General features: G+C 38.5%; 1 protein-coding gene across 1 annotated transcript in view; it reads left to right on the top strand.

The window, feature by feature from the left end:
• LOC133563313 (transcriptional enhancer factor TEF-1-like) overlaps nt 1–12899 on the top strand; it is a 128954-nt gene that overhangs the window by 93305 nt on the left and 22750 nt on the right. The window contains exons 3-6 of the mRNA XM_061917382.1: nt 1675–1739; nt 2191–2253; nt 4296–4424; nt 6630–6679. Of these exons, the coding sequence (XP_061773366.1) occupies nt 1675–1739; nt 2191–2253; nt 4296–4424; nt 6630–6679 (307 nt within the window). The remainder of the gene's footprint in view (nt 1–1674; nt 1740–2190; nt 2254–4295; nt 4425–6629; nt 6680–12899) is intronic.

The following is a 12899-nucleotide window of genomic DNA, read 5'->3' on the forward strand; positions in this document are numbered from 1 at the left end:
ATCATGGTCCTAATACGGAAAACCATTGCATCTAATCGAGAATGTCTCATTTGTACCCCTGGTGGTCAAAATGAGGGTGGTCCCAAATAGGATTGTTCAATTTGACTGTGTGTCGCTTTTAAAAGTGCTCCCCCTCTGGTCAACATATGAAATAACAAGTGTGTGTAAAGATTTGAAATGCTGCCCCTCTGGCCAACATATGTAATAACAAGTGGGTAAGACATTAAAATGCGCCCCCTTTGGCCAAAATTAATACAAAAAAATCTAATAAATATGTATATAGAGACATACTGTAGTAACTTGAAGTAAATAATGAAGATTAAAAAACAATTACAAACAAAAAATAAATGAACTAAAAGCAGTCTTTTTCTTACAATGTGTTGACTTTTTCCTTATAAAATTGGGAACAGTTTCTCATATTATTTCTGTTTCTGTAATATTGCAATATTTTCTCGTAAAAGTATTACTTTCATAGGGCGGCATAGCTCGGTTGGTAGAGTGGCCGTGCCAGCAACTTGAGGGTTGCAGGTTCGATTCCCGCTTGTGCCATCTTAGTTACTGCCGTTGTGTCCTTGGGCAAGGCACTTTACCCACCTACTCCCAGTGCCACCCACGCTGGTTTAAATGTAACTTAGATATTGGGTGTCACTATGTAAAGCGCTTTGAGTCACTTGAGAAAAGCGCTATATAAATATAATTCACTTCACTTCACTTTTTAATGCAAAATGGTGACATTTGTCATATATATTGGCAATATTACAATATTGCCAATTCGTCGGTTGTTCTTTTAAAATAGTGACTTTTTTGAGTACAATTATTACTTTTGTGATAGTTTTGCCAAATATAAATTCTGATTATTATTATAATATTGGCAAACTTTTAAAGTTTTCTTATAAAACTGTGACGTTTGTCAAGTAAAATTCCAACTTTTATAATAATGCACAAAAATTCAGTTTTCTTGTAAAATTTTGACTCGTGTTGAGTAAAATTAAGACTTTTTATATAATAATTCTAAGTTTTCATTGGGAAATTGGGACTTTTTTTTTGTCAAATTCCAACTCATTTTTCACAAACAGCATTTTTAGATTTGCATAGTATGTATATATCATTCATGTTGTAAATACAAATCTTTATATATCTACAAAGGGTGATCCTAAAGAGGTAGGCATTTTTCTCTGGTCTCAAGAAGGTAACAAATACAATTGTGTGTGCGCGTGTGTGTGCGCGCGCACGCACATGTGCACTCTTGTAAGCATGGTTACAGCTGGCCTGCTGCTTTCTTTAATCAGGAGATGGCCAGTCTGCATGAATGCCTGTATTGTTGGGTCATGTGTATTCAGAGCCACGGTGTGTTTGATTGTAAGAGCGTGTGTGTGTGTGTGTGTGTGAGTGTGTGCCTGCCTGCCTGCCTGCCTGCCTGCCTGCGTGCGTGCGTGCGTGCGTCCGTGCGTGGATTTGTGTGTGGGACTCAACAGGGGTATGGTGATCACAGTGCTACTATGCGAGGCTGCATGTCACAGTGTCACCAGGTCAATAGTGCTAAATTGCTCATGTGATTTCTGATTAGGGAAGTAAAGACCATTCAAATGTGGTTGTGTGTGTGTTTTTTGCATACAGACAAGTTCGCCTCTTAGATATTTCATCAATGTGCTATGTTTTGTCTTTGCGGTGTAGGTCGAAACGAATTGATAGCCAGATACATCAAACTCCGCACAGGAAAAACACGGACAAGAAAACAGGTATGAATTGAAGATTGTGTGAAAATCTATCTTGTTACGTCTATTGAGTAATTTTTATATACGTAAATAATATATATGAAATTAATGAACATTTTGGTAAAATTGCACTATAGCTTGTTTTCATAGGTCTATATTAGATGACATTATTAACTAAAAGTTATCAAATAATACCTCAGTCATTTACCCAGTAGAGGTTATTCCTGCTATTTTCAAATGCTGTACCGGTAAATAGATATCTCTGTTGTTGGGGGAGTAGTATGTGTGTGTGTTGGTGCGTGCACGTAAAGAGTCCTTTCATAACCATGGTAACCTGCTGTTGTTTCTTCCTGTCTTTCTATTTGCTGTTACTGCGCACTCCACTCTGCCGTACGCTAGTCTGTTCTATAACAGCACTGTCATCTCATTTGCTTTGCTCAAATTTACTCTCCTTACCTCTCTTCTCCTCTCCCAGGTATCAAGTCATATCCAGGTCTTAGCCAGAAGAAAATCAAGGGAGTTTCAATCCAAAATAAAGGTATAACTAAGGCTGTGAGAATGATACACAATACATAAAAAGTGTTTTTTTAAATGTGCGTGTGCTGAGAAACCCACCTGACAACATTCCTATTGCATCTTAACTTTTTATAGTGGAATGAAATGACGCCGAGAAGAATACAATACTCAAATCCTCTTAGCCAGATTGCCTCTCGGTCATGATAAAGTGTTTCATGCCAACAAAGCAAAAAAAGGCGCTCACTACTTATGGTTTGCGTTTATTGAAACACGTGCAAACTTGATATGGCACACAAAGCTGTTCTACTAAACTTGTGTGCAGAGGATTGCGTTTCTTAAGTGAGCAAAATAGAGTGCAATTGATATAGGGTATCTGTCTTCATGAATATGCAGAAAATATTCATATGTACTTTATTTAGTACGTTTAGAAAGAACGTACAAACTGGCAGCTGCACAGAAATATCTGCGAGAAGAGGGGATCGTGCTGCAGTTCCGTTCCGATGCAGTCCGGTTCTGACATTTTCAATCCGTCAAAATCTGTCTATTTAGCAATATCATTTTATAGCTGCTGGAGGGGTTAATTGAAGCTGATTCAATTGATGCCTTTTGGTGTCTCCTGGCGTTCTTTTCAGTTTTCTACGTGTTTGAATATGTATTTTGTTTTCTCTAGAACAGTCCGGCACACACTCACAGTTAGTGAAAGCATCTTTTATGCTGAGTGTACCTCCAGCTTGCTAAAAAAGTGTGTTTTGTTGTAGATGCACCAGAGGACTGCTTTTAAAATACCCAGTAAAAGTAGTACATATGTCCTGCATGTTTGAAAATATAGCAAAACGCCGCGGGTTGGAGCATAATTATAACATGAATGTGCAGTAAATGAGTGATTCAATGGTGAAAGCTGGTATAGTAGAAAAGTGCAAAAACCTATTTTGTATAGGATGGTCCGCACCAGAGATCAATTGTACAAACAGACATAGTAGATCACATGCAACACTCCCACTAATAGTACACACAATTTTATGGTTTTCACACAGTGTTTAGCATGTGGTGTTTGGATCTTATTAGATCAGGCCCAAAATGCGCTAGCTCGATGTTACTTTACACTGGATTTACCACAGACTTTCTACCGATTAAGATCATGGTGATTTAATCACCCCCAAGTTTGGGAATGAAAACTACAATTAAGATACACGTTACAATCAAACAGCTGGTGTGTAATAGGCACAATATTTACAGTTTAAACCCTTTGTTGGATTCAACAAAAATAAAGACCGGTACATTAAACTGAATGGCAAAGGCTACTTCTTAGCTCGACAACATATTGTAGTCTATACGCTAATGCACTGCCATCTAACGTCTTAGAAGTGCAACTGCATGCAAAGTTGACTATATAATACAGGACAGTACAGTAATGGCAAATCAGACACAAAAGTGTAAGAAACATGATAACTGGATAGTGTGCTCAGTTTTAAATGTTAATAAAAATAATTAATATTTTGTGTGTGTGTGTGTGTGTGTGTGTGTGTGTGTGTGTGTGTGTATATCTTGGTATATGGGTATATTTTACTGCTCAAAATCTTTGGGCACCTTACAATTAAGATTCAGGAGCTACGATTCAATTAAAAATTGATTATTGGTACATCTTTAATTTATGTATATTGATGCAGTTTTACATTCCATTTTGTTTCACTAAACAAGCGTTTATCACTTGCAATTTTAAAAACAGTAAATTTCCAACAAGAAACAGTTCAATTAATTCCCACATTCATTAACTTAATGGAAATGTGTGCAAAACTGGAACATAGGTGCCCTAAAATAAAGGAGCTAGTCAGATCACTCGTTGAAATGGTTTGCTGCAGTCAGTTAAATTTTACAACTGTCTACGTTAGTTGTCTTGCAATAAATTGATCTATTATTAAAGTTTACTAATCGATTTTATAATGTCCAAATTGGGATGCATCTAAAAATTCATTATTTCCCCCACCATTAGTGTATATGTATGTGTAAATATATGGTCTGTGCATGCGCGCATATATTTTATTGTTTTATTGTATTTTTTTGTAGGATCACAATGCCAAGGAGAAAGCTCTGCAGAGCATTTCGTCTATGTCCTCTTCTCAGATTGTCTCAGCCACTGCAATACACAGCAAACTGCTGCCTGGAATAGTGCGGGCCAACTTTCCTAACACACAGGTAAAACACATGATTATGCATTGTAAAAAGTTATTTTCAAGTTCCTAAAGTACCCCATCATGCAAGGAAAACAGTTAAAAACAACCAAACAACGCATAGAAAGGTTACTGCTGTGTAGAACCTTGACAACACGATCACGTTTGCAGTGACCACTTTGTTTATGTCTAAATAAACTAAAAAATAAACAGAAAATGCCTGTTTATAATTTATTTATTTATTTCATATACTTATATTTGAGCAGTTTTCTTGAAACTTGGACATGGAACTAATTGTGTTGTTTAAATTGCATACGGTGCAATGATTAACATCAAGAAAACCTCACGAGGTACTGTTAATAAAGCAGATTATTACATCTCTTGTAAACTGTAAATTCAGTAGCAAAGCCATAGTGTATCTTGGTATCGCTTAATATAGTTGGGTAATAGGGGAGTCACTTAAAAATGTAATGAGACAAAACATTAACTTTACACTATTAAAACAACCGCAGGTGCTGAATAATAGATGAGAGCAAAATAATTGGCTTGCAACTGTTGAGGAACTGCAAAAACTAAATGTATACAGTATATATTTATGTAATATGCAAATTGCTTGAACACAAATAAACAAATTGAACGGTCAATATCTTTATTTTAGGCCTTGGCGATACGACCTAAAAATATAATTACATTTTTTCACAAAAAATAGATTTCAGATTTTTTCTCTACTGTAAAATCAACAAACATTGCATACAAATAAAATATACAATTCTAAACATTTTTTTTAATTTGATTTAATAAAAAACGAGTAGTTTGAAATGACACTGCATCTTACTCTTGGACAAATTCTAATTTGTATGTTGTTCTTTTTAGACCAGATATAAAGTGTACCTTTTTTGGAACAATTTTCAAATAATTAAGTTAAGTGCTTCGCTTCTGCTTTCATAGAATACTTTTATCAAAAATGTGGCATTCCACATGCAAATAATCTCCAACATTGAAGTTAATAAAGTGCAAACTTCAAACTTCTCTGTTGAATAACATATTTCTGTAAATAAAAATATAGTATTAAATATTCTATCCAAATAAATAATGAAGTAAAACATTGAGAGGATTATAATTTGTTTCAACAAATGGATAAAGTAAATGCAGCCTTTTTCATTAACACATCTTGGTGGTGTGCAAAATGTCTGATTTAGTGATCGCTCGAGGTATTGTGCTTCTTCTCATCACACACAGTGTCTTCATACACACCTGGTGTAAATGATTCTACCATAGTAAGGTGATTTCTAGCCCTGTGTTTTTTTTGTTGTTGTTGCTCTTATTCGCTTCGTAAAGATTTGTATATACTGCACTCTGCTTGAGGCTTCGGTTTCAGATGCTGGAATAAATTAATTGTGCTGCTGCCTTTTTTAAACAAACTTTGCTGTGCAGTCACTTGTTCCATGCCTGTTGCCGCAAAACCAGTGTACTGATAACGCTTTTTTTTTCTTGGGAACAATTGTCTCGCTATCGTTAGCATTAGCATGTTTTGATGTTTTGATATGTGTGCGGCTAAGGAACTAATGGGACGGCGCAAGCTATGGAAGCTCCCGTGGGGGAAAAAGTATGCTGGAGCAAGGGGAAGAAAAAAATATTTTTTATTTTCAAATTGTCTGCAACAAAATCTTGATTATATCGATAAAATCGATATATATCGCCCAGGCCTAAAATATTCATTACATACTTATCCATGAACAAATAAGTCCAACATTGTCTTTAATGGCTTAATGCCTGATTTTTGGACCTGAACAGATCTCAAAAATTATATACCGCCATACTTTTGCACTTCTTCCACTCAGAGGGTGTAAAAGGAAGTGTAGGCGACCAGATAGTTTAAATCATCACTTTGGTAATGTTGAATTTTTAAAATCTTGTACAAAAAGTATTTCTTCGTAAGAGTTTATTGAACCACTCCATCACATTCGCATATTTTATTGATTTTTCTTTTTTGCCTCTAAACCGTTATAATACTCTGGCACCAGTGCTGTCTGTACGGTAGCCATACTGAAGGGTTGTTACCCAAGAAAAGACAACAGAAGTGCCTCCAGGTCACTTGGTTGCATCCCAGCAATACCAAACTCCATGAAAATCTACTCCCTGCAGAAAAATAGACATTAAACCACACTGTGGGTGTTTGGTACTGTAGACCTCCCATCTTCAACGTATTAATGTTGTGTTTTATTTTCAGCTGTGGCAAGGGATGATCCCTGGAGGACAATCCAGTTCCGCCTCAGAAGAGTGAGTCACATTATTGACTACTTTAAGAATCTTTGTTGAGTTCAATTTAAAATGGGTTCCAGCTTAGACAAAAGTCCATATTTTAGTAAATGTTTTTACAATTTAAATATGAACTGCAGTACTGCATATCAGTAGATGAACTTTCTACAGTATTTAATAACAAAGCCAAAACAACAACAATTCGCTGAACTGTCCTCATTTTCAGCCGCCCTGCCGACACACACATACGCAGATGCCGGCTCTACGCAGGGAAAATAGGGGTCAGAACCCCCTCAAATAAATGTCTTGCCCCTTCAAAGCAAAATGTTTGAAGTTGAGAAAGTACATTTTAACATACTCACAAAGCTGATATATTACAAGTTGACAAAATTATTGACAGTTGCGGAGAAATTAGCTAAAAAAGGGGCATGATGTATTTTCACTCACTTCTGTCCTTCGGTTGTCAGGCTTCACGAGTCCGTCCACCATACTTGCCAACCCTCCCGGATTTTCCGTGAGACTCCCGAAATTCAGCCCCTTTCCCAAAATCCTCCCCGGACAAATTTTCTCCCAAAAATCTCCCGAAATTCAGGCGGAGCTGGAGGCCACGCCCCCTCATGCTCCATGCGGACCCAAGTGACGTGTCGACAGCCTGTTTTCACGTCCGCTTTCCCACAATACAAACAGAGTGCCTGCCCAATTACGTTATAACTGTAGAATGATCGAGGGCAAGTTCTTGGTTTCTTATGTGGGTTTATTGTTAGGCAGTCTCATTAACGCCCTCTCAGTGAGGTAAAAACACACAACAACAGCAGTCACGTTTTCGCCTACCGTAAAGCAGTTCGTCTCGCCTAAACAGCAATGTTGTGACATTCTTAAACGGGACAATACTACCATCTACTGTGCATGCATATGTGACAGTAACATCTACGGCTTTTAGAGCAGTAAATCTCAACCTTTTTTCTGAGATGTACCCCCTGTGAACATTTTTTTAATTCTAGTACCCCCTAATCAGAGCAAAGCTTTTTTGGTTGGAAAAAAAAAAAGATAAAGAAGTAAAATACAGCACTATGTCATCAGTTTCTGATTTATTAAATTGTATAACAGTGCAAAATATTGCTCATTTGTAGTGGTCTTTCTTGCACTATTTGGAAAAAAAGATGTAAAAATAACAAAAAACTTGTTGAAAAATAAAAAAGTGATTCAATTATAAATAAAGATTTCTACACATACTGCGATGAGGTGGCGACTTCTCCAGGGTGTACACCGCCTTCCGCCCGATTGTAGCTGAGATAGGCACCAGCGCCCCCCGCGATCCCAAAGGGAATAAGCGGTAGAAAATAGATGGATGGATAGCTGTAAATATACTCCTCCCCTCTTAACCACGCCCCCAACAACGCCCGCCCCAACCATGCCCCTCGCCCAACCCCCGACCACGCCCCTCCACCCCCCTCTTCCCGAAATCAGAGGTCTCAAGGTTGGCAAGTATGCCGTCCACACACACAGAGAGACACACACCTCCCCTCAGCCTTCAGTAAACCAGTCTCGACCAATGAAAACAAGACGAAAATGTAGTCCGAAACGCAATCCAATCATATTTGATTTCGTCTTGTAGATGAGTGGGACAAGTTCGGAATAAAGCCAATCACACACAGCTCCTTAGTAGCGTACATACGACAGAGGGTGGGTTTAGTTACGAAGTAGAGCCAATCAGATGCTTTTCCTTGTGAGATGAGGAAGTTGAATTTGTCATCGGCAGTGCCAAAACAACAAATGTGTGGATTTAAAGTGAGGGAAAGTAAGGACACTTTTTTTTTTTGGACACCATATGATGCCTTCAGCAGGCGAATCATCATGACATCTTAGTTAAAGCTATGTGTATTTGCTGCTTCTACCACACTCATAAACAAGTTATAATGAAAGCATGCATCATAACTTTGTTTCACAACACACGTACATATTTGCACTGCCATAGGTGCAGCATAAAATGTAGTTTTCATGTTGCTCCGTGTAAATGAGTGGAGAAAGCAGAAACTTTGAGGCAGGATGCAAGTGACCTGATGATAAACTGTAGTTTAAGAAAAATGTTTTTGTATTATTCAAAAGAATACTCTACTTTTCAGTTATGTAAATATTGACTATTGTCTGATGTCCTACCTAAGGTTCATTTCCATTTTGGAATTAGGCCATGTAGTTCAAATAAATGTCGCGATGGTTGATAAAATGTGGATGAAGGATGCTTTATTTTACTTTTATGTTTTAGTTCCCCCCTGAGGGATTTCTACCTGATTGTGGTTAAAGGCCTACTGAAACTCACTACTACCGAGCACGCAGTCTGATAGTTTATATATCAATGATGAAATATTAACATTGCAACACATGCCAATACGGCCTTTTTAGTTTACTAAATTGCAATTTTAAATTTCCCGTGAAGTATCCTGTTGAAAACGTCGCGGAATGATTATGCGTATGATGACGCGTGCGCGTGACGTCACCGGTTGTTTCGGACATGTTCTTCCAGCTCCGCTCACGGCTAAAAGTCGTCTGCTTTAATCGCATAATTACACAGTATTCTGGACATCTGTGTTGCTGAATCTTTGGCAATTTGTTCAATTAATAATGCAGAAGTCAAAGAAGAAAGATGTAGGTGGGAAGCGGTGTATTGCAGCTGCCTTTAGCAACACAAACACAGCCGGTGTTTCCTTTTTTACATTCCCGAAGGTGAAGCTTTACTATGGAACAGAGCGGTCAAGCGAACATGGTTCTCGACCACATGTCAACCGGCAGGTTTCGGTGAGAAAATGGTGGTAATGAGTCAGCTCTTACCTTTTTATTAGCGACCAAAAGTTGCGAACTTTATCGTGGATGTTCTCTACTAAATCCTTTCAGCAAAAATATGGCAATATCGCGAAATGATCAAGTATGACACATAGAATGGACCTGCTATCCCCGTTTGAATAAGAAAATCTCATTTCAGCTTGCCTTTAAAGTGACCTTAACCCTTGATTTCCACAGGATCCGAAACTGCTGCGCAATGTCATCGCCATGGCAGCAGACTTTCAGTTTTTATTCAAGTCAATGTGTCCGTTTCTGCTGCCTATAAATAATACAAAGAAATGTGTGCAGGACTTTTATTTTCGCCGGTCGGTCGCTGCAACACAGCATTTTAATTTAGCTAAAATCTTTGTACAAACTCCGTTTCCATATGAGTTGGGAAATTGTGTTAGACGTAAATATAAACAGAATACAATGATTTGCAAATCATTTTCAACCCATATTCAGTTGAATATGCTACAAAGACAACATATTTGATGTTCAAACTGATAAACATTTTTTTTTTTGCAAATGATCATTAATTTTAGAATTTGATGCCAGCAACACGTGACAAAGAAGTTGGGAAAGGTGGCAATAAATACTGATACAGTTGAGGAATGCTCATCAAACACTTATTTGGAACATCCCACAGGTGTGCAGGCTAATTGGGAACAGATGGGTGCCATGATTGGGTATAAAAACAGCGTCCCAAAAAATGCTAAGTCTTTCACAGAAAGGATGGGGCGAGGTACACCCCTTTGTCCACAACTGAGTGAGCAAATAGTCAAACAGTTTAAGAACAACGTTTCTCAAAGTGCAATTGCAAGAAATTTAAGGATTTCAACATCTACGGTCATAATATCATCAAAAGGTTCAGAGAATCTGGAGAAAAATCACTCTACGTGAGCAGCATAGCCGGAAACCAACATTGACTGACCGTGACCTTCGATCCCTCAGACGGCACTGTATCAAAAACCGACATCAATCTCTAAAGAATATCACCACATGGGCTCAGGAACACTTCAGAAAACCACTGTCACTAAATACAGTTTGTCGCTACATCTGTAAGTGCAAGTTAAAGCTCAACTATGCAAAGCGAAAGCCATTCATCAACAACATCCAGAAACGCTCCTGGCTTCTCTGGGCCCGAGATCATCTAAGATGGACTAATGCAAAGTGTAAAAGTGTTCTGTGGTCTGACGAGTCCACATTTCAATTTTTTGGGGAAATATTCGACATCGTGTCATCCGGACCAAAGGGGAAGCGAACCATCCAGACTGTTATCGACGCAAAGTTCAAAAGCCAGCATCTGTGATGGTATGGGGGTGCATTAGTGCCCAAGGCATGGGTAACTTACACATCTGTTAAGGCTTCATTAATGCTGAAAGGTACATACAGGTTTTGGAACAACATATGCTGCCATCTAAGCGCCGTCTTTTTCATGGACGCCCCTGCTTATTTCAGCAAGACAATGCCAAACCACATTCATTACGTGTTACAACAGCGTGGCTTCGTAAAAAAAGAATGCGGGTACCTTCCTAGCCCGCCTGCAGTTCCAGACCTGTCTCCCATCTAAAATGTGTGGCGCATTATGAAGTGTAAAATACGACAGCGGAGACCCCGGACTGTTGGAACGACTGAAGCTCTACATAAATCAAGAATGGGAAAGAATTTCACTTTCAAAGCTTTAACGATTAGTTTCCTCAGTTCCCTAACGTTTATTGGAAGAAAAGGTGATGTAACACATTGGTGAACATTACCTTTCCCAACCACTTTGGCACTTGTTGCAACCATGAAATTTTAACTTAATTATAATAATTTGCAAAAAAAAAATAAAGTTTATGAGTTTGAACATCAAATATCTCGTCTTTGTAGTGCATTCAATTGAATATGGGTTAAAAAGGATTTGCAAATCATTGTATTCCGTTTATATTTACATGTAACACAATTTCCCAACTCATATGGAAATGGGGTTTGTATGTTGGACAGCAAGTCATCCACAAACACTAAATACATTTTCCGGTTTACTTTCAAAATGAAATAGCCCTTCTTCAAGGTGGATCGTATTTTAATTTTTTTAACGTTCTAATGAGCTGGGACGGCAATGAAGTCAACATGTCAAAGGTTTTCTGATGTAATTTGATCTCGTTGACACAAATGTTGATTCTTGAGGTCCAAAATTAAAGAATTATGTACAGGCAGCTATGTGCGGATATGGGGTCCTGTGTCAAATGCCAGCTGATACGTGGGCCGGGAAAGCAAAGCGTGGTTCGTGGGAGTTGTGTGTGTATACAACGCTAGCCAGGGATTATGTTACTGTTGTGTTGTTGCTTGCTACAAAAATAAATAAAGTGGTTGTTCTGCAAAGGCAAAACTGTCGTCGTTTCCACGAGTCAAGTCAGACGCGCCGGCCTCTGGGTATTGATGGACAGCAAAGCTTGAGATGTTCCGTTATGTTTACTTCAGCGTTTACTTAATCACATGATTAAGCGCGGATTTGTGAGATCTCGTAAAAGTCTGCGCTATTTCGCCGCAGAGCGGAGCCGCAACAAAACAGCGATGAGGATTGCCGGACGGCAGATGGCGGCCTGTTTCGTGGCATTTACGTTACGCGGGCGTTCCGCATCCTGTGGAAATCAGGGTCAAGAGCTATACCAGCAGGAGCTTAGTCTTCAGGTAGGACACCCAAGTTGTACAGGTCTGAAGGTAGAAACCTGACGAAGTGCAATCTACTTCTCCAGGTTGGCATTGGACACATAGCTAACAACTGAATCAAGAAAAAAAGGCAAGCTACTACTGTATAAGCAAAGACAAAAAAGTGCTGGAGCATGATGGAGGAACATGTACACATGATGCCCCCTTCACATTTCTGACTACCCCCTTATATATTTCTGCCCAGAACCTATCCCTGTCGTGCACTGAACTGTTTGAAATGATGTCACAAAACTCCTTACCTTTAAAAGCCAGGTTGCTACAACAATTAAGAGTAAAGAATAAAATACACTTTACCTTGTTGGTTAATCTTTTGGTTTGCATCAAAAGAGTGGGTTCGGGGGGTTGTTAAATTGCTGTGGATACATCCTGAATATTTCAAAGCGCACTTCTATTGCTTTCTGTAGACTCATATTGAGCTAAGAAAACTAGAAAAAGTTGTAAAAAGGCAAAAACACAAAATAAGACAATAAAATAAATTGCACAGTGTAAGATGATAGTGGTTATGGTGTGTCTCCTTCTATTTTGAGCTGGCTAAGAACAGCACTGCTGTGCTGTCTGAATGAGCAATCAGCCCACCCATATTGGATGTGCTTCCGCGTACAAAATTGTGGCGTTACGAGGCATTCAATGGGTAGTTGAAACGTCCGTACACTAAGACAAGGTGTGTAGATTAAAGTACATTTTCATATAGTCTGTCATTTGTAAATCAACA

The sequence above is a fragment of the Nerophis ophidion genome, linkage group LG12 (assembly GCF_033978795.1).
Source record: "Nerophis ophidion isolate RoL-2023_Sa linkage group LG12, RoL_Noph_v1.0, whole genome shotgun sequence".
Taxonomy (NCBI): domain Eukaryota; kingdom Metazoa; phylum Chordata; class Actinopteri; order Syngnathiformes; family Syngnathidae; genus Nerophis; species Nerophis ophidion.